At 46.5% G+C, this 26,134-nt stretch overlaps 2 protein-coding genes across 9 annotated transcripts; both read left to right on the top strand.

Annotated features, from left to right (window-relative positions):
• The first annotated feature begins 2,203 nt into the window (after positions 1-2,203).
• Ccnl2 (cyclin L2) lies at positions 2,204-14,733 on the top strand. Of its 7 annotated transcripts, none has more exons than XM_040735111.1 (11): positions 2,217-2,531; positions 2,936-3,010; positions 3,226-3,335; positions 5,588-5,708; positions 8,630-8,694; positions 11,014-11,113; positions 11,442-11,546; positions 11,632-11,773; positions 12,788-12,896; positions 12,978-13,070; positions 13,718-14,733. In XM_040735111.1, the coding sequence occupies exons 1-11, from the start codon at positions 2,250-2,252 to the stop codon at positions 14,070-14,072; spliced, it is 1,557 nt and encodes a 518-aa protein (XP_040591045.1). In that variant the 5' UTR covers positions 2,217-2,249; the 3' UTR covers positions 14,073-14,733. The 7 variants fall into 7 exon arrangements, 5 of the variants coding, with proteins under 5 accessions (XP_040591049.1, XP_040591045.1, XP_040591044.1 ...); XM_040735110.1 differs by having other exon boundaries at positions 12,785-12,896; XM_040735112.1 differs by lacking the exons at positions 2,217-2,531; positions 2,936-3,010; positions 3,226-3,335 and adding an exon at positions 9,201-9,214 and having other exon boundaries at positions 5,631-5,708; positions 12,785-12,896.
• Positions 14,734-18,979: 4,246 nt separating this feature from the next.
• On the top strand, positions 18,980-20,612 carry Aurkaip1 (aurora kinase A interacting protein 1). Of its 2 annotated transcripts, none has more exons than XM_040735006.1 (4): positions 18,980-19,152; positions 19,529-19,614; positions 19,894-20,336; positions 20,432-20,612. In XM_040735006.1, the coding sequence occupies exons 2-4, from the start codon at positions 19,563-19,565 to the stop codon at positions 20,531-20,533; spliced, it is 597 nt and encodes a 198-aa protein (XP_040590940.1). In that variant the 5' UTR covers positions 18,980-19,152; positions 19,529-19,562; the 3' UTR covers positions 20,534-20,612. The 2 variants fall into 2 exon arrangements, with proteins under 2 accessions (XP_040590940.1, XP_040590939.1); XM_040735005.1 differs by having other exon boundaries at positions 19,138-19,265.
• Positions 20,613-26,134: the final 5,522 nt, after the last annotated feature.

Genomic DNA, 26,134 nt, shown 5'->3' with positions numbered 1-26,134 from the left:
CCTCCCAAGTGCTGGAATAACAGGTATGCAACACCACGCCTAGTTCCTGGGATACAGGGTATTGAACCCAGGGCTTCATGAATGCTGGGCAAGCATTCTATCAGCTCAGCTATATTCCCAGTTCTTACAGATCACTTGGATTGGGGGCTGAAGAGATGGCTCAGTGGTTAAGAGCACTGACTGCTCTTCCAGAGAACCCTGATTCAATTCTCAACACCCACCTGGCAGTTTACAACTGTCTGTATTAAAGTTCCAGGGTATTCAGCACCCTCATACTGGCATGAATGCAGACAAACACCAATGCACATGAAATAAAATCTATATAAAAAATACGTGGATCTGTCCTCTGTTCTCTAACATCATTGTAGGTCAGTTTAATTTTGGCTTCCATTACTGAAGATTCCTACAAGGCCCCTTAGGTGGTTTTTTTTTTTGTCATCAGTCTAAAGGTCACTGCACTGAGTATTTGTGTCACCACTTTGTGTGTTCAATACATATTACTCATTTGCTAATGGTTATTGACCAGAAGGGGTGGAAGATACAGACTTTGTTTTGTACTTAATAAAGACAAGAGATGGCCGGGCGTTGGGGGCGCACGCCTTTAATCCCAGCACTTGGGAGGCAGAGGCAGGTGGATTTCTGTGAGTTCGAGGCCAGCCTGGTCTACAGAGTGAGTTCCAGGACAGCCTCCAAAGCAATACAGAGAAACTCTGTCTCGAAAAAAAAAACCAAAAAAAAAAAAAAAAAAAAAGACGAGATGCTGCAAGCCACTGTGAGTTGTACACAGCATCCCCATCCAGCCTAGGTTCCTCTTCCTGTTGGTGTTAACATTCATCTCCAGTACCACAGTCTAGTTTGAGTAACTATAGCCGGCAGTCACTTCCAATTCTTTGGGCAGCTGTAGTTCAGGGAAATGAGCAAGGAGCCAGGCAGTGACAAGCCTTAGACCGTTGTGCCCACTTTGGAGTTGCAGTCCAGAGATAGAGATGGGTGGGCTTCAACAATATGGCTAACAAGAGTAGAGATATGGTCTTGGTTAGATCTACTTAGGCAATGGAATCAAATCAACTCACTATAGCTGGGCTATGGACTGCTATTGGCAGCCTTGTTCGATGCTCAAAATACCTGAATCGAACCTATGCAGGAACAACTTCTCCCCTCACTCAAGCTGTAGTCTTGGTGAAAGCTTGAGATAACTGAGCAGTGACAGGTAGTTAACTCCATCTCCTGCATTGTTTTGGGTGAAACTAGGAAGGTCAGGAATGGAGCCAGGGATAAATACTGCCTGTAGGGTTAACTCCAAGACTTTTCTTATCGGCCTTCAAAATCTGCCATTCTTGGTCTGTACCTTCCACAAGAAATTGAGAGTGATGAAATCTGACATTTGCAGTTTTCTTTTTTAATTTTTTTTTTTAGTTTTTATTATTTTTATTTTTGGTTTTTCCAGACAGGGTTTCTCTGTGGCTTTGGAGGCTGTCCTGGAACTAGCTTTTGTAGACCAAGCTGTTCTCGAACTCACAGAGATCCGCTTGCCTCTCTGCCTCCCGAGTGCTGGGATTAAAGGCGTGTGCCATCACCTCCCGGCCCTTACAGTTCTGTTTAATCTGTGCATAAAAAATATTTATTTACGTATGTATATGAGTGCTCTGTTTGCACTATATGCTTGCATGACAGAAGAGGAAATAAAATCCCATTGTAGATGGTTGTAAACCACTATGTGGTTGCTGGGAACAGAACTATGGACTTCTGGAAGGGCAGCCAGTACTCCAAACCGCTGAGCCATCCCTCCAGTTCCCTAACCTGTACTTTCAATGCTGATAGATCCACCCCACAGCTGTAGCAGAGCCAGAGGACAGCAGGAAGGGTTGAGACGAAAGTTCCTGGACTAAATAGCAATGTAATGCTGTGCGCGTGAGACTGTGGGGAAGAAGTCGTCCTGTCCCAATACCCAAGGAAAGAACCCCTTCCAGAGCCCGATTCCGAGGCAGGAGCACTTCTCTCTCTTCTGGACTGACCGCTTCCGATTCTGGCCAGGCCGCGGAGTCGAATGGGTAACGAGCGGCCCCACCCGTGCCCACTTCCGGCGTCAGCGGCTGACGCGATACAGAAGAACAGGTCGCACGGCCAATGGGGTAGAGGCGGCGGTGACGTGAAGCCAATGGGCGGGGGCGGGGCGGGGCAGGGCGGCCGTGGTCGTCGCGAGGAGCCGCCCTCCGGGAAAGGGCCCGAGAAAGAATCGGCGGCACAAAATGGCGGCGGCGGCGGCCGGGGCTTCGGTGTTGGCGGCTCCCGCCTTGGCGGCCGGCTCTTCCGGCTCCGGGGGAGCCGCCCCAGGGTCTCAGGGGGTGCTGATCGGTGACAGGCTGTATTCAGGCGTGCTCATCACCTTGGAGAACTGCTTGCTGCCCGACGACAAGCTGCGCTTCACGCCGTCCATGTCGAGCGGTCTCGACGTCGACACAGAGACTGGCCTCCGCGTGGTGGGCTGCGAGCTCATCCAGGCAGCCGGCATCCTGCTCCGCCTGCCGCAGGTAAGGGCGCGGCCACGAGCTTTGTAGGTAACCGTCCGCCGGTCGGCCGAGAGAGGTAGGCCTTTGTTGTTGGCCTGGCCCACTTCCCGGAACCAACCGGGCCTAGACCCTGGCCGAGGTCAGAACCCGGCCCGCACCCCAGCCTTGACATCCTCCTGAGTCCGTGCTTCAGAGCCTACCGCTGACCGGCTTGGAGTGGGGCCCGCTCCCGAACTTCCCTTCCCCCACCCCCTCGGGCGAAGGCCCTTTATTACAAACCCCGGGACAGCCTCGCAATACAGAAATCTTTTGGGGGAAATGGGAACTGTGGTGGGTATTTGTCCTGGCGGGACTACACATGACATTTCAGCCGGGACAGGTTTGAGTTCTGCGTTCACAAGTGATGGAATCTTCTCCGTCCCTAGGTGGCCATGGCTACAGGGCAGGTGTTGTTCCAGCGGTTCTTTTACACCAAGTCCTTCGTGAAACATTCCATGGAGGTAGGCTTCTTTCTGTTTTATCAGACAAATGGTTTAGGAGGAAACCTGGCTTGTTTTGCCCCCTGCTTAGTGAACGGAGTTCTGTCCTCCAAAGTCTGTACCGTTCTCTCCCTGGAGGCCTGTCTCTGTACCTTCTGTTTGCTCCTAGTAGTTTTTAACGCCCTGGGAAGTCTTCAGGTTGGGGAAAAACACCTGTATCCCAATGTGCATTTCAGCATGTGTCCATGGCTTGTGTTCACCTGGCTTCCAAAATAGAAGAAGCTCCAAGACGAATCAGGGATGTCATCAATGTATTCCACCGACTTCGGCATCTAAGAGAGAAAAAGTGAGTCCTCCTGAGAGCTGTCAAATGTCTGTCATTGTTATACCAGCCTGTGGGTTTGACAGGAGTTTGTTCATGAGTGCCCTGGATGCTGTCTGAGGGCAGTGGAAAGGGAGCACAATAAGCAGGGTAGCTGGCTGTTGTAGCCCTTCTGGAATGATTCCTGTGTGACCACATCAGCTCACGACACCATTGTCCTGTTTTCTCCATGGTTCTACTTAGAGCCATCACACCCCAGACCAGTGGTCCTCACTTTCAGCACTGTTACTGTCTGAGCTGGTGATTCTCTGTTAAGGTGGTTTTCCCAGCGTTGTATTCTGTTGACCGGCATTCCTGGCCTCTCCTTGCCAGAAACTATTTGTGTCCTTCCTTTATTACATCGGAGGTAGCCCTAGACAATGTCTTTTTTTGTTGTACCCGTAACTGTCCTGAAATGTAGGTAACGCTGGTCTTAACCTCCAGGAGCCCCATCTCAATATCCCCTTATGTTCTGATTACATCTGTGAACATGCTCATCTCCAAACACTGCTTTTCAAAACACTAATGGAGAGCTGAGCATGGTGGCACAAGCCTACCTAGCACTCAGGAGGCAGAGGCAGAAGGGTCTCTAGTTTGAAGTCAGCCTGATCTACAGAGTTAGTTGCAAGACAGCTTGGACTACACAGAGAAACTCTGTTTAGCAAAACAACAAGAAAAACAAAACCAACCCTTCCTTGGAGCAAGTCTGAAGTGGAGACATGAGCTTAATCTTGGTTGGATTGAGAGATGGATATAGGAGGATCAGGAGTTCAAGGGCATCCATCCATCCTCAGCTATCTAATGAATTTGAAGCCATTCTGGAATACATAAAACCCTGTCACAAAAGAACACAAAACATAAGAAGATCCTGTGTCAACAATAGGTAAAGCCCAAGAGCAGCAGTGAGGTGGCTCAATAGGTAAGGGTACTTCACCACGCCTGACAACCTGAATTCAATTCTGGGACCAACATGGTAGGAGAGAATGACTCCCACATGTTGTCCTTTGTCCTCCACAGGTATAACCCACAAACCAAACAAATGAAATACAACTTTTAAAGAATACGCACACAGGGTTGATGAGATAGTTTAATGGGTAAAAGAGCCTGTTATCAAGTCTGAGGGCCTGGATTTGATGCCCAGTTTCCACTTGGTAGAAGTAGAAGGAGGCAGCTGACAGTCTCCTGTACAAAGTGGAAAAAAACAAAAAACATGGTCCCTAGTTAAGGACCATGCCCCTAGACCTTATTTCTGTTAACAGAAATCCTTTCAAACACAACCTGATTCTCTCTCACTCTAATTTGGTTTGGCTTTTTGAGACAGGGTTTCTCTGTAGACTAGGCAATCAAAAGGCATGTGTCACCATGCCAGGCTACAACCTGGTCACCTAGCCAGGCGTTGGTGGTGTATGCCTTTAATCCCAATACTCCAGAAGCAGAAGCAAGCTGATCTCTGAGTTCAAGGCCAGCCTGGTCTAAAGAGGGAGTACCAGGACAACCTCTAAAGCAATATAGAGGAACCTTTTCTCAAAACAAAAAGCAAAACAGAAACAAAAAAACCCAACCTGGTCTCCTTTTCAATGGTCTGTCATCTATATTTGTAGCTTTCTTATTCAAGAGTTCAATCAACCTTGTATTGAAAATATTGGGTTGCAGCAAGTGGAATTGGTGTGCTGAACTTTCTTGTCACTATTCCTTAAACAAACAGTACCATGACTATATGTGTATAGCATTTACATTGTACGAGGCATCATAAAGTTCCTAAATACAAGAATGTATGGAGGCTGTATGCAAGTGCTATGGGGGATATTCCAGCATTTTGTATGAGAAACTTGCACAATCATAGATACTAGTATTTGGTGAAAGTTGTTATGGAACTTGACAGCTCTAGTGTATACTAAGGATTGACTTTATTGTGCTTTATTGGTTTTGTAGTTTCCCATTCAACCAGAAAAGTTGATGTTTTTGTCTTGAATCTGACTTGTACAGAGATCCTGAGACCCTTCACTATATTCAAGAGGTGTTTTGATATGCTAGGATACTGCTAATGTGTAGTGACAAGGGGGCAGGTTAGTAATAAAGTATACCTAGGTTAGAATTGAGTTTTGAGGACTGTTTTGCAATTTTGTTAAAGGAAGTGAAATTTGTAGCTTCTGGTCCTGTAGTATTTATTGATTGGTGGAACATGAAAGACTTTGCTTGATTGATCCTGATACAGACCAAATGCTTTGTCTTTGCAGGAAACCTGTGCCTCTAGTGCTGGATCAAGAGTATGTTAATTTAAAGAACCAGATTATAAAGGCAGAGAGACGAGTTCTCAAGGAGCTGGGCTTTTGTGTTCATGTAAAGCACCCTCATAAGGTGAGTTTGGCTTGGCACCTGCAGCCATACTTAAGTTGACTTCCAGTGTGTGCTGAATTGAAAGCCTTTAAGAGTATTGAATGTTCCCTACATTTGGTTTTCTTGTTTATGTCTAGAATCTGTTAGTTTTAATAATATGAGTTTTTGAAATGATGTCTTTTAGACCTTGTCTTTAAAAGCCATGTTAAAGTTAGTTTCTTGCCTGGTTTGGTGGCAAACAGGAGTTCAAAGACATCTTTAGCTACATTTCAAGTAGGAGGCCAGCCTCATAAGCATGAGACCTTATCTCAGAAATAAGCAGGGCTTAGCATGGTGTGGTGGCATACACCTTTAATCCTTGCACTTATGAGGCAGAGGCAGTCAGGTCTCTTGAGTTCAAGGCCATCTAGGTCTACAGAGTGAGTTTCAGGTTAGACAAGGCTACATAGTGGGACTCTGTCTCAAAAAGACCAAAAAATAGTGATAAAAACAGGGCCACCAGGTGTTGGTGACTCACACCTTTGATCCCAGCACTTGGTTGGCAGAGGCAGGTGGGTCCCCGTTAAGTTCGAGGCCAGCCTGATCTACAGAGCCAGTTGATTACAGAGAAACCCTGTCTCAAAACAACCAAAAAAAAAAAAAAAAAAAAAAAAGACCAGGGCTGGTAAGATGGCTTGGCAGGTAAAGGCATTTGGTATACCAGATTGTCAGTCTTATTTCTGTCTTTGGAACATGTAACAGTAGAAGGAGAGAAACACGTATTCTACAAAGTTTTTCTCTGACTTTTACATTTATGCTCATTATATGAGAAAGGCCAGCCTGATCTATAGACCACACCATTTAAGTCTACATAGTAATCTAGTTCATCTGGGCATTGGTGGCGCACGCCTTTAATCCCAGCACTCGGGAGGCAGAGGCAGGCAGCAGATCTTTGTGAGTTCGAGGCCAGCCTGGTCTATAGAGCAAGTTCCAGGATAGCCTCCAAAACAATACAGAGAAACCCTGTCTCGAAAAACAAAAACAAAACAAAAATACTCTAGTTCAGAAAAAAGCAGACCAAAACAAAAACTACAGGGCTTCTGTGAAAAAGAACAGGCAGTCTGGAATAAGGTCTAGGGGCATGATTCTTAACTAGGGACCATGGTTTTTCATTTTGTACAGGGGACTGATGTAGTCAGTTGCCTCCTTCTACTTCTACCAAGTGGAGACTGGGCATTAAATCCAGGTTCTTGGGTTTACATCTGTTTTTACAACAACATTGTGTACACAGAATAATTAGGGAACATTTTTTAGCCTACATTTTTTTTCTTTCAAGATTTATTTATTCATACAGTTTATGTGTGAGTGCTTTGTCTTCATTCATACCAGTAGAGGGACTCTGAGCCCATTACAGATGGTTGTGAGCCACTATGTGGTTGCTGGGAATTAAACTCAGAATCTCTGGAAGAGCAGTCAAGTGCTCTTAACCAGTCCTGCCTATATTTTCTTAACAGTAATTATTTTTTTTAAGTGCATGTGTGTGCAGTTACATTTGGAAACCAGAGAAAATTGCCAGTAATATTTCCTCCTGGGACAGGTGATCTCATTGACCTGGACCTTACCAATGAGGTTAGACTGGCTGGCCAGTGAGTCCCAGGGACCCTTTCCGTATATACTACTCAAAAGTTGGCTCCCATTCTAGGGATTGTGAGGCAAGTACTTTACTGACTGAGCTTTCTCCTTAGTCCTTATTGTTAGTATTCAGGCTACATTGTTAGTAGTACAGCCTACCCTTGGGGTTTGGACAGGATACGCCCTCAGCTGCAGCCACTAAGAGCACTACCTGTGCATATTCACTGTGCTCCCTTTTAAAAGGGCCCTGCCCAACTCCCATCCTCTCTCTCCTCTCTTTCTATTCCCCCCCTTCCTTTCTCCTCTCTCCTGCTGCTCCTCTTTTTAAGATCCTTTCTCTAATAAAAAATTCCTCTGCTTGAACCCTGTCGCATGACATCTTTCTCTCAAGCACTGCTTTTCTTAAATTACAACATTTTAAAAGTTATTTTAGTAGAGCCGGGCATTGGTGGTGTAGACCTTTATTAATACCAGCACTTGGGAGGTAGAGGCAGGCAGATCTCTGTGAGTTCGAGGCCAGCCTGTTCTACAGAGTGAGTACCAGGATAGGTTCAAAGCTATACAGAGAAACCTTGTCTTGAAAAACCAAAAAAAAAAGTTAGTAATAGCTTTAATAAATCCTGTGGAAGAACAGAAAGAATTCTGAATCCTTTTATTTCAAAATGAACCAAAATGGTCTATGAATATGCTGATTAGACATGAGTTTATTGTACTCTCTCATGAGTGTCTTACCTAGTTTAGTTAAACTAAAACTTTAAAGCTTCAGGCTTAGCTGGGTGCAGTAGTGCACACTTTAAATCCTAGTACTGGAATAGCCAAAGGCAGGCAGATCTCTGCGTTTGAGGCCAGAACTACATAGTGAGAAACCTTCCTTAACAGAACAAAGTTCTTGTTTGCTTCTGTGGCCTTGTCATCTTCTCTTGCTTATTTGAGTTTCTGACATTAAATTCTTGATAAATTATCCACTAAATATTTTAAGTGCTTAATTTAATGTATTTTCATGTTTTGTGCAAGTTGGCTATTGGGGTACAGGGACGTGTAGGGCAAGCTAATCTCACTGGTGGAAAAGGTGTTGTCAACGAGAATGAAAATGAGCCACATGGAAAACAAGGCCTTCAATGCCATGGGTGCAGCTTGGTCTTCACATATGCACTCACTCAGTCCAACTATAAAGCAGGTAGCAAGCACATCACAAAAGTTGAGCTGTCTGCCGGACGTCACCAGGAGCTTCCTGGGGTATAGCTTGAGGTTCTTTTGCTGCATGGACACCAAGATCTGAGTTCCCTGCTCTCCAAGTTTTTGGTAATAACTGCCTGACCCATATCTTCCAGATAATCGTTATGTACCTTCAGGTGTTAGAGTGTGAGCGTAATCAACACCTGGTCCAGACTGCATGGTGAGTTGATTTTCCTTGTTTTATGAGACCAGCAAGGGCAGTTCAGGAATGTATTACTTGAGGCACTTGGGCAGTGGGTTGTCATCCCGTGACTTGGTTATGGTCTGGAATTGTCCCAGTGCCTCCCCCAAAATGACAGGGACAGGCTTAACGGTAGGTGGCCCATCCACCCCTACCCCTTTATTTCCAACACTCCCACCCCAATGGGCTTCCCTCTGGGGTTTGTCAGCTGGGTGTAGGAATGTTATAGGTGATAGTCCCAACCACAGAATTAGTGGTATTGTTTACAGGGAATTGAGGGAAGGGAAGGAGCTCTGCAGTCCTGGGTTGGTTTTAGCAGGCATATGCTAGAAGGAAGACTGAAGTAACAATTTGGTGTTGGGGTACAATCCCCCCCCAGAGTTAAGTCTGTAAGGGTCATATTGCTGACTGAATTGTCTGGTGCTATGACATGTTTTATAGAGAACCTATTTTGACTTTTCTTTTCTGTACTCTTTCAATCAAAGGGTAGCCTCAGAGGGTAAGTGACTAAGACTTCTCCTCTGCTGTCCAAGCGCTTTGGTGCAGGGACAGCGGCCGTCTTCAGCCAATCCAGTGCAGGCTCTCCACCGAAGGCTGGCTCTAGACTGGTGGTATGCGTACCTGATAGTATAGTCATGGCCGACTGCTGCTTGTGGTTCTCTGACGATTGTGCTTCTTGTTAATCCTGTCCTGCTTGGTAATTGTATCAATTAGAGTTGATAACTGTCTTGACTTAAATTTTGTTCTTTTAAAACTGCTGTACCTGTGCAATAAAGATGCAATACCTTTCTTGTTAAAAAAAAAATGTATAGAAAGTTGTCAGAACTGAAGTGACAAATTGGCACGGTAGAAATTCAGGCTGTTACTGGATCTTGTCATTATTTCTCCCAAGTCCTACAGTTGCTCTTTTCAGCAGCTTAAGTGGGACTCATGCCAGTAAAGGTGTGCATCTTTAAGTTAAACTATTGTATTTTGTTTCAAATGTAGCATTAAGTTTATATACATCTTTAAAGGATTTCACTTGTTTTTAGAACTTAAAATTAATGGGTTAATATATTTGAATACTAAAAATCCCTTATTAGTAATTAAGTTATTGGTGGTTATATCTGTGAATGTTTATGATGTTTAGCCACAGAATGGCTCCTGAGAGATGGATAGTGCAGCTACTATTCTGGCTTCCCTTCTGATGTGTAGAGTTAATGCTTCCAGTGCCAACTGCCTCTTATAGTCATCTATAGAATTTGCTGTTTAGAACATTAGAGTGTGTTTCAATGTTGCCTTTAAAGTTTTAGGGCAAAGATACTGGGTGGGGGCAATTAAATCTCATGAAGTTCACACTGATAGGGTGTGCTGTACCATTATTGGATATGTTGGGCAGTATATAATATAACCTCTTCATATGTTTTCTCAAGAATTGTTTTTGCAATGTTGATAAAGCTAGTATACCAATTGGTTTTAGTCTATAAATTTTAAAGAAATATATAAAGAAAATGTTAAAGATGTAGCAAATTTTAAAGACGTTTAACTTTTCTAAAAATGTCAAGTTTTGTACTTAACGTATATCTTCTAAAGTATTATAGCATTTTAAAGTGTACTTAGTTTGTTGCCACTTTTAGTGTTTCGTTACTTTTGTCTGATTTTTATGAATGTTCATTTTAAGACTCCTTGTTGAAATGGGACAGTTTGGAAACGTTCTTTGATAAACTCGAGAAGAGGATTCCCTTGGGTGTTGACCTCCTCTGCATGATGTGTCCATGCATCTGAACTGCACCCAAGGGCCTTTCCCTTTTCCAAGTGGACTTCCTCACTGGAGCTGCGGCTCAGTCATCTGGAGAAAGACCGAAAGACCGGGCCCAATTGCTGCCTGAAGAAAAGGACACAGGACAGCTTGTCTTACAGTCTCGAGTCTTCATGCTCAGCCTGCTCATTTGAGTTTGCATGTTTCTCTGCACTATGGATTTTGAACATTTAGATTTCTTTAATCAACTACATTTTAACTACTAAGTAGCATTTTCTTTCTAAGCATTGTGCTTTGCATGATAGCAGGCCAGATATAGAAGGAAAAGTAAAGTTAAAGTCGGTTCTCGTTCATAGCAACACATATTGTTTGACATTCAGCCAGCTTTTTTCCCCAGTGATTTCTTTCTTTCATGTATTCAGAACATCCCCTGGTATCTCTGGAGATTCCCAGAATACCCAGTTCAGTCCTAGTGTAGAACCTATAGGAATAACAGCCTTTGATGACAGATAGAGGCATAGTTGTCCACAGCATTACAATCTTCCTGGTTTTGTTTTCAGGAACTACATGAATGACAGCCTTCGCACAGATGTCTTTGTGCGGTTCCAGCCTGAGAGCATTGCTTGTGCCTGTATCTACCTCGCTGCCCGGACACTGGAGGTAAGTATGTGGTTGCCTAGATTTTAATCTAGACTCTAGACCTTTCTCTAACCTCTAGTAAATGACAGTATATTTGTCAAACTAGGTTCATTTACAACAGGGTTTTTTGGTAGTTGGCAGGCCGTTTTCAGGTGTTGCCCCAAGAATTTTGTTGGCCTTGAAGTGTTTTGTTAGTGATGGTGGTAGTGGTGGTGTTTTTTTTTTTTTGAGATAGGGCTGTCCACAAACTCAGATCCAGCCTCTTCCTGAGTGCTTGGATTAAAGGTGTGCACCACCATACCTGGTCTTGGAGTTCTAAGGAAAGTGACATGATAACATCTGTTTGCAGATCCCTTTACCCAATCGTCCGCATTGGTTTCTTTTGTTTGGAGCAACTGAAGAAGAAATTCAAGAAATTTGCTTGAAAATCCTGCAGCTTTATACGCGGAAAAAGGTTCCTCTGTGTGTTTTTGTGTGGATTATATGCTTGTATGTGGCCAGAAGCATTTGGTTCTGAATGAATGATTCTGGCTTTTCAGGTTGATTTGACACACCTAGAAAGTGAGGTGGAAAAGAGAAAGCATGCCATCGACGAGGCCAAGGCTCGAGCTAGAGGGCTGCTACCAGGTAGTGCTCCCGTTCTGGACAGTGCTGCCGGATTCTCACCTGCTCCCAAGCTGGGTGAGTGTTCACAGTTTATTCCTCACAAGGGAACAGTTCGTAACCTTAGTTTAGGGATATGTGCTTATGCCTAACATATCTCTCTTGGAGTTAAGCCTGCAGCTTATTTCAACATTACTCTGGTACTGGAATCCCTAGCAATCTGTTGGTGATCCTTAAAATAAGTCAAGGAGGCCCCAAGAATTTGTTTTCATATTAAGAAATAGGGACAGCATTTCTAAAGTGCTGTTTTTTTGTTTGTTTGTTTAATTATATCTACCAAGTTGGCTTGTTGTCTGCTTTTTTTGTCTGTTTTTGGTTTTTGAGACAGGGTTTCTCTGTATAACAAACTAACTTTTTGGACCAGATTACCCTCTAACTCACAGAGATCTGTTTCTCAAGTGCTGGGATTAAAGTGTTGCACCACCCCTACCCAGCTAAATTTTTAAGTTTGGAGTCTATGATTAGAGTATAGAATATGAAGCTCATTCTCTAGTCCTTGGGCAAACTAGGTCTGATCAAAAGGCCTGTCTGTGTCTTTTTTTTTTTTTTTTTTGGTTTTTCGAGACAGGGTTTCTCTGTGGCTTTGGAGGCTGTCCTGGAACTCGCTCTGTAGACCAGGCTGGCCTCGAACTCACAGAGATCCGCCTGCCTCAGCCTCCCGAGTGCTGGGATTAAAGGCGTGCGCCACCAACGCCCGGCCCAGTCTGTGTCTTATGTGTATTTTCTTTTTTTTTTTTTTTTTAAGATTTATTCATTATGTATACAGTATTCCTCCCACATGTACACTTGCGTGCCAGCAGAGGGCACCAGATCTCATTACAGATGGTTGTGAGCCACCACGTGGTTGCTGGGAATCGAACTCAGGACCTCTGGAAGAGCAGTCAGTGCTCTTAACCTCTGAGCCATCTCTCCAGCCCTTATGTGTATTTTCAATCTGGGTTCCAAGATAGTCTTGTCTTGCTTTGCTAGTGTATTTGTTATTGAAAAAAATCCGATTATGGTTTTTAATTTCCTTCCTGTTTTATTCAGTAGAATCTCCCAAAGAAGGTAAAGGAAACAAGTCTTCCCCACTCTCTGTAAAGAATGCCAAACGGAAAGTGGAGGGCCCAAAGAAAGCCAAGACAGATAGCCCTGTGAATGGGTAAGCTGCTTATACCTGCCTAAATAGACACTGGAGGCTAAGGATAGTACAGGCCTGTAACTGCTATGCTCCTATTTGCAGCTTGCCAAAAGGGCATGAGAGCCGAAGTCAAAGCAGGAGCCGTGAACAGAGCTACTCAAGATCCCCATCACGGTCTGCTTCTCCAAAGAGGAGGTGTGTGTCGAGCTTACCCATGAGACTTTTTTTTTTTTGGTTTTGGTTTTGGTTTTTCGAAGTTGTCCAGGAACTTGCTCTGTAGACTAAGCTGGCCTCGAACTCACAGAGATCAGCCTGCCTCTGCCTTCTGAGTGCTAGTATTAAAGGCATGTGCCACCACCACCGGGCTACCCATGAGAGTCTTAACCTGGTGTTTTCTTTGAGTAGTAGGAGGGCACATAGATGTCTCTTGCAATAGTGCGGACATTGGCTCCTTTTTATTTTGAGACAGGTTTTCTTTTCTTTGTAACCCTGGTTGTACTGGAACTCACTCTGCAAAGCAGACTGCCTCCCAAGTGCTTGGATTAATGGTGTGTACCACCACTCCTAGTGTGATTCTTCTTTCTCTGAATTTGAGTTCCTTTGCAGCCAAGTGGTGGTGGTTCAAACTTTTAATCCCCACTTGGGAGGAAGAGGCAGGCAGATATCTGAGTTTGAGGCCAGCCTGGTCTACAGCATGAGGTCCAGGATAGCCAGGGCTACACCTTTTCTCTGAAAAATGAAACAAAATAAAACCAGCCCCTTTGCCAGCCCTTCTGCTTTGTCAGGGCTTGGCTAGGACAGGTGGCCACATTGTGGTCACACGTGTGTTTTTCTCTTCACAGGAAGAGTGAGAGTGGCTCTACCTCAGGTGGGTCCAAGTCACAGAGTCGTTCTCGGAGCCGCAGTGACTCTCCTCCAAGGCAGGTACACCGTGGTGCTCCCTATAAAGGTTCAGAAGTACGGACCTCCCGGAAATCAAAAGACTGCAAGTACCTCACCCAGAAGCCACACAAATCTCGTAGCCGGAGCTCCTCTCGTTCTCGAAGCCGGTCACGAGAGCGGACAGACAATTCTGGAAAATACAAGAAGAAAAGTCATTACTATAGAGATCAAAGACGGGAGCGCTCAAGGTCATATGAGCGCACAGGCCATCGCTATGAGCGGGACCATCCTGGACACAGCAGACATCGGAGGTGAGATGGGTTCCCTGGTGGCTGCCCTTGGTCCCTCCCTGTTGGGCACACCTTGGCTTCAGTGGCCTTGTAGCGTGATGTTTTTTGGAAGTGTTTTCAATTGGACCTTGAGGTGAGTTTAACTGATGGGACAGTGAACAAGGTGCCCTTCAGGCTGGCCTGCGGAGTGCTGCACATCTGTCCCAGTTGAAGGTCCACCTCAACTGCAGACCTTCGGGTAGCTGGATGGAACAGCAAAGGCACGCATCCCCATTGGTGTGGCTTGGTGCTATTGATAAGCTGTGTCTTCACTCCTAAACTGATTCAATTACGTTAAGCCAAGAAAGATGATTTTTTAAATGTTTGCCTATATTAGGTTGTACTTGTGTACATATTTTCCTGTGTTTCACAATGAGAAAATGGCCTTAATAGCCCCCTTATTCTCTATTCACGTTGTAAATAAACATGTGCTTAATACAAGTGAAAGCTATATATGAAAACTCGGACTTTGAATTCTGTTAGCTTAACACTTGTATAGAGAATTCTGATTTTTAAAATGTGAAGGTATTTAGGTCTGTGTTGAAAGTCATATATTTTTATCTGTGCAATGCTGAGTGCAGGCCACCAGCTCTAGAGAAATTTTACGAGGTTGAATAAACACAATTCTCAGGACACTTGGGATGTAAGACTTTGTGGACTGTGATGCTTCTTTTCTTACGTGCATGCCTGGGGCTTGGCTGTGGGACTCAGGTGTGATGGGAGTGTTTGTGTGCAACTGTGTACAACCTTAGAGGGAGGGAAATATGAGCTGTATATTCCCTGATCTTTTGCTCCCAGTTCTCATTAAAGTGTTGGATTTTGTATTTAGCTCCGTGCCTTCCTAAAACCATCTGCCCTTAGAGATGAAAGGCTGTTTTCTTGAGTGCAACAGGAGGGAAGATAATGACATCAGTATATAGCTGAAGGGCTTCAGACTAAGGACCATTGGTTTATAACTTACGGTTTGTGTTTAGGTTCAGGGACAGCCAAGGATAGGGCTTCTGGGTTCAGTTCTGAACCCATGTGGACTGTGGGACAGGTAAGATGAGCAGACCTATTTTCTTTTTTTAATTTATTAATTTATTGTGTATACAGTGTTCTGCCTGCAGGCCAGAAGACGGCAACAGATCTCATTATAGATGGGTTATCAGCCACCATGTAGTTGCTGAGAATTGAACTCAGGACCTCTGGAAGAGCAGCCAGTGCTCTTAACCACTGAGCCATCTCTCCAGCCCAAGCAGGCCTATTCTTTGGATGAATATTGCCTATCAAAATGTACTGGCTCTTTTGCCAGGAGTCACTTCTTAGACTAGCTCCTAGAGACAAGTATGGGCCTGTTCCCTGTACCCTACTTCTCCCTCAGTAACCAGAGCATCAGTGCCTCCAGGTAGCCTGTATATACTTTGTCTGAGTAGCATTGCAGGGGCTAGTCAAATCTGCTCAGGCCAGCCTCTTGGTTCCCTGTCTCTACACACAGAAGTAGCAGGTGGGTCAACTCTACTGAAGTGGCTCCCAGGTCATATTGACCATTAGAGACCAATACAGGATTAGCAAGGTATTTATGGCAAGAGAAAAGAAAAAGCTCCTGTCTACGGGTGGTATGATCAACCCTTACCTCCCTCTAAGGCCGTGGTTCTTGTTCCAGGCCAACCTGGTCTCTTTAGTGAGTTCCAGGGCAGTTCATAGAAAAACCATTTTCAAATAACTAAAAAGTAGAGTTGCTTAGCATGTACAAAGCCCTGGTGGTGCACGCCTTTAATCCCAGCACTCGGGAGGCAGAGGCAGGCGGATCTCTGTGAGTTCAAGGCCAGCCTGGTCTACAAAGTGAGTTCCAGGACAGCCTCCAAAGCTACAGAGAAACCCTGTCTCAAAAAACCAAAACAAAAAAACAAAAACAAAGATCATCCTAAGTTATACATTGAGTTTGAGGCAGATTGAGTTACTTGAAACCTTATCATAAAATAAGGGCTGGAGAGATGGCTTGGCATCCCTCTTCCAAAGGACCCAGGTTTGTTCACAGCACCCACACTGGGAGGCTCACAACCACCTGTGACTCTCATTCTAGGGGATTTGATGTCTTTCAGGTCTCCATCCATACTAAACTTGAACATACTGCATATACATACATGCAGGCAAAACACATACAATGAATAAATACATTTAGTAAATTTAAAAATAATAAAATTTCACACTGGTCTACAAAGTAAGTTCCAGGACAGCCAGGGCTATACAGAAATCCTGTCTCAAAAAACAAACAAAAAAAACCACCAAAAAAAAAAAACCTTGCCGGGCGTTGGTGGTGCACGCCTTTAATCCCAGCACTCGGGAGGCAGAGGCAGGCGGATCTCTGTGAGTTCGAGGCCAGCCTGGTCTACAAAGCGAGTTCCAGGACAGCCTCCAAAGCCACAGAGAAACCCTGTTTCGGGAAAAAAAAAAAAACCAAAAACTTTAAACATAGACAATGTTCAACAAGCTTCACAACTAGTTGTGCTAGGATGAGACATGTGCTGGTACCCAGCATTGGTGATACACTTGGGAGGCCAAGGCAGGCATATCTGAATTCAAAGCCATCCTGGTCTACAGAGCTAGTTCAAGGACAACCAAGACTACACAAATAAACCCTGTCTGGACTTGAACCCCTCCCCCCCCCCCAAAAAAAAAACAAACATGCGCTGGCTCTGGCACTCCGATATTGAGCTTATGTAAGGCAGGTAGGTACCTTCACTGGTACAAGCCTGCTAGTATTGGGCTTTTTGTTTTTTGACTGTGTGTGTGTGTGTGTGTGTGTGTGTGTGTTTTGAGACAGGGTTTCTCTGTGTAGCCTTTGCTGTTCTGGAACTGACTCTGTAGACCAGGCTAACCTCAAACTAACAGATCCGATTGCCTCGAAAGTGCTGGGATTAAAGGTGTGTGCCACCACCTCCTGACTTCTGTGGCCCACTACAAGTGCTGTGTAATACAGGCAGGCCCCAATGTGGCCCTGACTTTGGCCACTCACACTCTTAAATTTTCCTCTCTCTAAAGAAAACACACACACCCTCCCTGTAAATCTTCTACCAGTGTTTTCTCTTTTTTCTTTTAGACAGGGTCTTGCTTTGTAGACCTGGCTTACCTGGAACTTAGAGATGCCTTCCTCTGTTTGCTGAGTACTGGGCATTGAAGGCACACCGTGAACTACCTGATTGGGGTGTTGGCAACAAACTAAAATCCTATGTGAGAATGAAGTGCTCTTAACTGCTGAGCTATCCATTCAACCCCACCAGTGCTTTTTCATCAGGTTTTATGAAGAATTGAGCTTTGTAGTTCCAATTCTGCCTTGGCAAGGTTGGCTCATACCAGCAGCACAATGTCAGTGTCACAGATATGAACCCATGTTTCACTGTGGTTGGACCCCTTCTGTTTTAACCTGGAGCCTGTTGAGGTGTAGGGCTTGGCTTTTCTCACCTCCCTGAAGACTAGAAACTAGGTAGGGATTGGGAAGGAGGATGCTCTGATTGATCTGTTTCTAAGACAGATGAAGACAGATGGGGTTTCCACTTGCCCTTCCTCCTATTGGTTCATATCTGAATTGTTCTCAACACTATCACCTCTCTGATGGATTTATTCATCTCCTTGGATCCTTGGTTAGGTCTTCTGTTTTCATCTAATTATATAAAATGCGGGGGGGGGGAATCAAATCATCAAATAACAGCAAGCACTAAGGGGAAGACGAGTCTTGAGGGCATCATTTTGTCCCTCTGTGGCTATGAACTGAATTTAGAGACTCTAATGTGCATAAATCTTCCTGTTTGGGTTAGTGCAATATATGGCTCAGTGGGTTAGTAAAGTGCTTGCCACACAAGCTTGATAACCTGAATCAGATCCCTGGTGTCCACACAAAGATGGAAGAAGAGAACTGGCTCTACAAAGTTATCCTCTGACCTCTCCATGTGTGCTGCGACCTGTGCATATGAGCAATGTGCCTCCTCTCTTGAAACACCATTAGAACCTCTGGAAATCAGCGTATATACCACACCACCTTGTGATCTCGGTTACAGTGGTGGGACTATTGGTTTATGTTCCTACCTCTGTTAGCTAGGTTAGTGCCTGGGTATGACATACTTGGCCACTCCTTGCTGAGATTCCCCAGAAATCCCTCATGCAAGGCCATAAAGCAGTTCCTTAAGTGAAGAAGATCCAGAATCTTTCACAGACCTTTTCTAAAGCAGGTGCTCCTGCCTGTCAGGGCTGGCAGACCTTTCTGGGTTTGAGAGGTATAATATGGAATGCTAGGCTCTTGCTGTGGGAAGCAGCACCCATATTCCACAGAGGGTGTTTTAGGTTTTGGGGTAAAAATTAACCTGTGAGCAAACAAGCGTTTGAGGCCAGCCTGGTCTACAAAGCAAGTTCCAGCAAGAGAAACCCTGTCTGGAAAAACAAAACACAAAAATTAATGTGAACATGTCCCCCCCTCCCCCAACAAGGGACACTATCGGAGCTTGTTTTCTTTAGGAACGGTCCATGTAGGTAGGAATTAGGACTTCTCACGAGTTTGGGGGTGTGGGGGGGGCGAGAAGTGGCTGTCAAGTTAAAGGGGTAAGGCCGCAGGAGCAGTATGTTCAGGAACAGCGCAGTTTCTGAGGACTCAAGAAGCCCTGCGAGTCTCATTTGGCCCCCATCATAAGTCACAGAGCTCCAAGTCCCTTCGCCGCTGCATCGCGTCACTTCCGCAGACGTACCGGCCTTGTGGAGAGTGGCAACAACAAAAATACTGCAGAACGCCACGCGCGCGCAGAGAGCACTATGGGGGATTGCGGAAGGATGTAGGTTTTGTTTCGTTGTCCGGAACTGACGTGCCGCTGGAGAGCTGGGGCGGAGGCAGCGGTCCCTCTAGCCGGAAGCGATTGCTAGCCGGCGACCCAGAGACGTGTTGACGCAGAGTCGGGCGCCAGAGGGCGCTGGGTAGGGTCAGGCTGGGCGGAACCCGCCCCACGCTACACACCGGAAGTGGAGGGCTCTGGGTCGTATCAGGCAGAACCCTTCCCCCAGCTTACAGACCGGAAGTTCTGGAGGCCAGCGGCGCAATGGTCAGTTCTAACTTCCGGGGTTGGGTCTGCGGGTCGGAAGCCTGAAAGCGATAGGCTGGCGGGGAGCTGGAAAGATGAGAGGTCACGGTCCTCTGTGGGCCTGGTTCTGTTTGGTGCGTTCGAGTGTTGTACTATTCCCGCGCTGTGGGTTCGGGTGTCCGAGCAGAAACAGTGGGTGGGCGGCTTGCGGGTATCGCGTTAGCGGAGATCAGTAGAGGCAGGATTTATGCCAAGAGCGACGTTTGAGGATGCCTCACTGCTGGTCAGGGGGATCCAGGGAGGTGGGGTATGTGCGGCGTGCGGCCTGGCGGGTCGGCGACGGCTGAGAGCGCTGCTCACCGTCTCTGCATGACCTCAACTGGTCCCTGTATTATAGCTTTGAGCACCTGTGGCCTGGCCATCAACTCACCATGTTCCTGGCGCGCCTGACTTCACAGCTGGTCAGGGCTGTTCCCTGGGCAGGTAAGAGCGGAACCCACGCCTGGATTTGGGGGTGAGAATCATAGCGGCCCAGCTCGCCTTCAGCAGTCTTACCTCGGTTCTGAAAATAAGGGCCTGTCTACAGATTGTCATACTACAAATGTAGTACGTAGTTTGAAGGGGTAGGTACATCGCAGCTTTAGGCTGAAGAATAGGGACCAGGTCTGCCCGTTTTGGGTGTGCGTGTCGCCCAAGCCTGGGTAGTAGTGGTGGTGTGTTCCGGTGTGGTCTCATCAGTAGCGACTGTGTTGTTTCCCCCAGGTTTCAGTCGTTCCTGGCCTGGCTCCGGGGTGATCGGCAGCCATGGTTTTCGACCCCTTTACAATTTGCAGCCTGCAAGCCTAAGTCGGGCCGCCTCCCTCCCTGGTAAGAGGGCCCAGTTGGAGGTTGAGGAGTTCCTGGTCCCCAGGAAGATGTCCATCAGTCCACTAGAGAGCTGGCTGACTGCTCGATATCTATTGCCCAAACTGGATGTTGGGGTCCCAATGACTGTGGTTCCCTCCCAATTCTACGAGTGTCCACCCAGCCAGGAGGAGGAAGCCAAGCAGGGAGTCAGGGATGTCAGGGATGCCACTGCAATGCAGTGCAAGAATGTACTGAAGATCCGAAGACGGAAGATGAACCACCACAAGTACCGCAAACTGATTAAGAGGACACGGTTTCAGCGGCGTAAAGTCCGGGAAGGACGTCTGAAAAGGAAGCAGGTGAATATGGTCTCTCCTTTGGACCTTGATTGGCAGTGGTTGAGAGTGCTTGGCTTTCCCAAGAATGAGCTGGTTGCCCCCCTCTGCCCTTGCAGATCAAGTTTGAGAACGATCTGAAGCGCATCTGGCTGAAGGCAGGCCTGAAGGAAGCTCCTGAGAGCTGGCAGACCCCAAAGATCTACATGAAGAACAAATGAGTCTGGTTGGAGTCCCATCCCTGTTGGCCCTCCCTCTTGCTGCTAATGCATTGTAATAAAAGTTGGAAGGACTCAGTTATTCTGGCCTGGCCTAGAGTTTTGGTCTGGCGTGAAGTCTCTTGAGGTAGAAACAGACTTCCATCATAGGAATGCAGAGCCCAAGGTGCCTAATGAATGGTTGCCTATGTCCCAACTGGTCTTTGACACCACCCCCAGTCTGACTAATTTGTGCCTTCTGAAATGACAGCCATATGTAGAGATTTGTGCTGTGGGATCACTGAACAGCGCCAGGGAGGTAGGCTTCAGTGTAAATACTGATGGTAAAATGGCCTGGGTAGCATTGCAGCTGAGGGGCACCTGGGCTAGGGGGAGTGGTGATTAGATTATGAGGTAGAGAAGCAAAAAAGGCCAGGTTTCCCAAAAGATAACGTATGGTCCCCTATAGGTAATGAGCCCTTTAAGTTGCCCTGTTGGTTGGGATGGTATCATCTAGCTATGGGGACGGTATTTGCATGGGTGCCAGCTTTCCCAGATGCTCCAGCCACTTTTTTGGCTCCTCAGCCTCTGCTGTGTTCTGGAGTCCTCAAGCGTGGGTTGGGGCACTAATCAGAAAGGTTGTCTGAACAGTGTGTTTTGGTAAGTTCAGTGTTGAGGGCTTACTGAGATTGAAGTAGAGACACTCATGATTCCAGTATCCCTGGATCAAGATGAATGTATACTCTGAACAGTTGGAGGCCTTGTGTACCAAGGTCTGAGGGAGCTGGGTATAAGTAGGGAACCTGCTGGGCGGTGGTGGCACACGCCTTTAATCCCAGCACATGGGAGGCAGAGGCAGGCGGATCTCTGTGAGTTCGAGGCCAAAGTAGGGGAACCTGGACAGTGTGGGCCCTTCCATGTACTCTGCTCTCTGGTACCTATCATCAGAGTTAACAATTCTAGGTAGACTAGAGGATACTGATAACCAAAGGTCCCTTAGTATCCAGAAGGACCCCTGCCCAGCACACGTGAATCAGTGAACAGGTTTCTAAAAGACTTGGTCCCAAAGGGGCATGTGTTCTCTGCTAAAAGATAATGTGGCTGTGCTTCTACTAGTGACCACAAGGGGGCTGTAGTCAGACTCTTGGCATCCCACGGACCCTGGCCCAGGACCAGAGCAGATGACTGAAAACTGCTTTTAGGACTTGCCAGCTGTGATACTCTTCCTGAATCTGGCTTCCTGTGGTGTTCCTAGGGCCAGGACCTCCAAGATTGAGCCTTGGTGAAGGGAAGCATGCCCTCTTTGAGCTAGTTCTAACCAAGTCTAACCCTGTAGCCCCCTGCCTCCTGATGGCACTTTTGGCAGTCTGTAGCTGCTCCTGGTATTTCCTTCCAGCCCTGCCCAAGAGCTGCCCTGTGGCTCACCCCACACTTCCCTTTAGAGGAGAAATGAGGTTTTGATTTTGCTGTCTGGAGCTAAACTTCCAGATCTCAGCAGAAGCCTGTAAGGCAGGAGGCCCAGGTGGTTCAGCTACTGTGCCAGTTTTCACACAGAAGAGGCCCTGGGCTACTTCACTTCCTACAGAATGGCTCCTACAGAATAATGGCTCTGTGTGTGTCTGTGTGTGTGTGTGTTCTGAGACAGGGTCTCTATGTACCAGGCTGGCCTCAGATTCACAGAGATCTGCCTGACTCTGCCTCCTGAGTACTGGGATTAAAGCCATGCACTACCATGCTTGGCCCATGGTTCTTAACATTGCCTGAATCCTATCTGGAGTCATTTTTGGTTGTTAGGATGGAAATTAGAGATAACAGATATTACTGGGTTCCTACAAGACAGGAATACACTACCACATAATTCACAGTTCCACTCACAGAATCAGTGCTGGGGATGAGATTATCGTTGCCAATGTCATCTGTCCTGGGTGGGTCAATGGGCGAATCAGTCCTGTCTATTCTCCACTGTGCCTATGGCTTGGAAGACTTTGACCAGCCAGGACCTCAACAGACAATTTGAGAGCTGTATTTTTATCTTTGCAGCTCCTCCCAGGCCACAAGTGGCTATCCGTTCTTCTGCCTTCTCTCTTGTGGGATGCATAGCCCCTTCTTAGTATCTCCCAGTTCTGGGAAGATGCAATGGAGGGAGGCCTGTGATTTGGTTCTGCTCCCAACTGATCAACCTGGCCCCTCCCAGCATACTCAGGGTTTAGATTCCAGCCACGCCAGGGCTGCTAAGAGTAGTCTTCAACCCATGATGGGTTGGTGCCAAGACTAAAAGCTAATAGCTACTTCAGTGTGTCCTTTTGTGAGCTTATCCCAGCCACATGTCTACACAACCAGTATATTTGAGTACCTAGTGTGTTTCCTAACCAGTAAATGCACAGGGTGTCCACATAAATGAATTCTTAGCTCTGCTGAGGAACTCTGGTCAGGGCATTGCCAACTCAGAAGCTCTTTGAAGCAAGTCTGACTTTCCAATGGGTTTTACTTCCCACTGTCATGGAAGTTTGTGGCTGGCAAGGACAGTATGTTTTTTCTCCAACTCACTGAGATCCGCCCGCTCCTGCCTCCATCATTGCTGGGATTAAAGGCGTGTACCACCACTGCCTGGCTCCCAGTGGGACTCTAAACTCTAGGGAGCTGATCTCCCTGGATTGGAGGGAATAGCTTGGAGAGTCTTAGAATTCTATTCACCATGAAGATTTGATAGGCACCGTTTCCTCCATTTTTTTGTTTGTTTTTTGTTTTTGTCCATGGCAGTTCTAAACCACTTCAGTATTTTTGTGTGCCATCAGGCCAACCCTTAGCCAGATGGCCCAGACCTATACCTGTTGCATTTATTTTAATACAGGTTCTTACTGATGGTGATCCTCCTGCCTCATCCTCTTTTTTTGGGGGGAGGGCGGTTCGAGACAGGGTTTCTCTGTAGCTTTTGAGGCTGTCCTGGAACTAAATCTTGTAGACCAGGTTGTTCTCAAACTCACAGAGATCTGCCTGCCTCTGCATCCGGAGTGCTGGGATTAAAGGCGTGCACCACCACCGCCCAGCTACTGCCTCAGTCTCTTGAATGCTATGGTAACAGGCATGTGCCACCATGCCCATCCCACTTCTGTCATTTAGAAATGATCATAAGGGGCTGGAGAAATGGCCTAGTGGTTAAGAGCGCTCGTTGCTCTTTCAGAAGACCCAGGTTTGATTCCCAGCACATAAGGCAGCTGTGTAGTTCTAGTTCCAGGGAATCTGATGCCCTCTTCTGGCCTCTGAGTGTACTGCAGGTAGTATATGTGAGAGACACACAACAAGTACATATAAATTTTTTTTAATGATCATAAGCTGGGTGTAGTGGTGCACCCTTTAATCCTAACACTTTATATGCAGAGGCAGGTGGCTCCATAAGTTGGAATCCAGTCTGGTCTACGTTGTTCCCAGCAGCCAGGAAACCCATGTAGGGAGACCTTGTCTCAAAAAAAAAAAAAATAATAGATCATAAAAGATAAGTATGCTGGTCCTATCAACAGGGCAAGGACTGGTGCATTCATCTAGTTTAGCACTGAACCTTGAGTGCTTGGTAGACAGTTGGTATTCAGTAAGTGCTGGATGAATGAAGACCAATGTGGATCTTTATGGATGCTTAACAATGGATGTAGAAGCAACTCTCCGGGGCTGGAGAGATGGCTCAGAGGTTAAGTGCACTGACTGCTCTTCCAGACGTCCTGAGTTTAATTCTCAGCAACTACATGGTGGCTCACAACCATCCGTAATAAGATCTGACCTGGTGCTCTCTTCTGGCATGCAGGAATACATCACTGTATACATAGTAAATAAACCTTTAAAAAAAAAAGGAAAGAAAAAGAAAAAAGCAACTCTCCGTTTGTGCCTGGGTCTGCTCTGACTATATTCCTTGGGACCACAAGAAGCCTGTGGTGGGGGAGTTGGGCCTGACTGACTCCCTGGTTATGCGGTTTTTCTTCCCAATGATCCGGGCTGCCTGGAATGTCCGAGTCACCAGGAATAGGAGCCAAAATCAGATTCTTAGTCTTTGTGCCTAGAGGATTGGCTGATACCCCTTGCATGGCCACACCCCTAAAAGAAGGGGAGATAGGTCTAGGGCTCTGGGTTGGCTGAAGCTTGGTCAAAGTGCCATGTGGTCAGTGGTTTTACCCTGGTCTGTTCTTTTCCTAGTGGGACAAAGATTCTAGGTGGGGCTGGCAAGCAAGGGGCAGGGAGCTGGGGGCTCCACAGAAGGAGTTGGAGTGTCTCAGGCCCTTGACTGTGGGAGGGGCAGGTGGCTTGGTTAGCAGCCCGGGCTGCCTGCTTGGCTCCAGTTCTTGTCTCTGGCTATTTCCTGCTTAAGGATGTGGTGTGTGGGGGGGGTGCTGGAGGAGGGCAAACAGACCTCTGCTGTCCATCTTCACTCCTCTGGCCTAGAATAGAGGACAGGATGAGGGGAAGAAGGCACTGGCCAAGGCTCATCTGTTCCCATGTATGTCTCTGGGGAGTCAAGGTTCCCATAGATTTCAGCATCTGGCCTGTGACCTGGGAGTAAGTTACTGGGATTTGCAGTTTGAGAGTTCCCCAAACCTCAAGTGGAGCTCTGAGGTCAGGGAGTCTGCAAAGGGAAGACCTGAGCAGAGGTATGGAACAGGTCCCCTAGACTCCTGCTAGTGCACTCTTCCTCCGTCCTCTATCTGGGACCACGTCACTGCTCATACTTAGGATCAGACCTAGTCTACCTCTGTGTCCTTCCATCACTTCCTGAACACTCTCCCTCCATGGAGAAAAAACAGGATAAAGGACAGCCCGGGACAACCATGGGAGAGTGGAGAGAAGAGACAGATATAGGAGAGTGTAGGGTAGAGACAGACACTGTGGCAAGTAAGGCATCAACACCACTTAAAAAAAAAACAGAAAGGAAGGTCAGAACAGGAGGATTGGGGGATGGCCTACTGGGTGGGACTTGTTTTTCCAGAATAAAAGGCCCAGGGAAGAGCTGGGGGCCAAGTTCATGCTCTGCCTGGCCCAGATCCTGGATGGCTGGCTCCCTTAGGTCCTGAGGGACTTCCTATAGCCTCACAACTCCCTGTTTCCCCCTCCCTCCAAGAGCCAGCTAGGCTGAGGCTCTGGTTTTGTCTGAGCACTTGGGGACCCCACCCCAACAACCCCCAGGGATAAGGCCTGTACCTATTACTATCCAAAGAAGTGGCCTAGACTGCTTAAGGACTTCTGAGGTTTTTTTTTTTTTTTTTTTTTTTTTTTGATTCTTTTCCTTTCTTGTTCTGAGGTTTGCTTAACTAGTAGGAGTGGGCTGGTACACAGTGCTGCTCTGTTATTTCCCATTTGTTTATATGACTTTGTTTTCCCAGGGCTTCAAATTTGTACTTTCTGTTGGGAGAGCTCCACTACCCTTTCCTCCAAGTGCACGTTTCCCAGATCACAGTAACCCAGTCCTAGTTTCCAGACACTGAATTTGCCTTATGAATGTGGACATCCCCAGCTGTCCATGAGGAAAGTCTGACCACACTCAGACTCGGTCCTCAGTGTTAGAGGTCCTACCACTCACCTCCCTGGTTCGGTGTTTTTTGTTTTGTTTGAGACAGAGTCTTACTATGTGTAGCCATGACTGCT

Source organism: Mesocricetus auratus, unplaced genomic scaffold, assembly GCF_017639785.1.
Source record: "Mesocricetus auratus isolate SY011 unplaced genomic scaffold, BCM_Maur_2.0 Super-Scaffold_100042, whole genome shotgun sequence".
Taxonomy (NCBI): Eukaryota; Metazoa; Chordata; class Mammalia; order Rodentia; family Cricetidae; genus Mesocricetus; species Mesocricetus auratus.
Note: the sequence above shows the minus strand (reverse complement) of the source record. Positions and strands in the feature narration are given on the sequence as shown.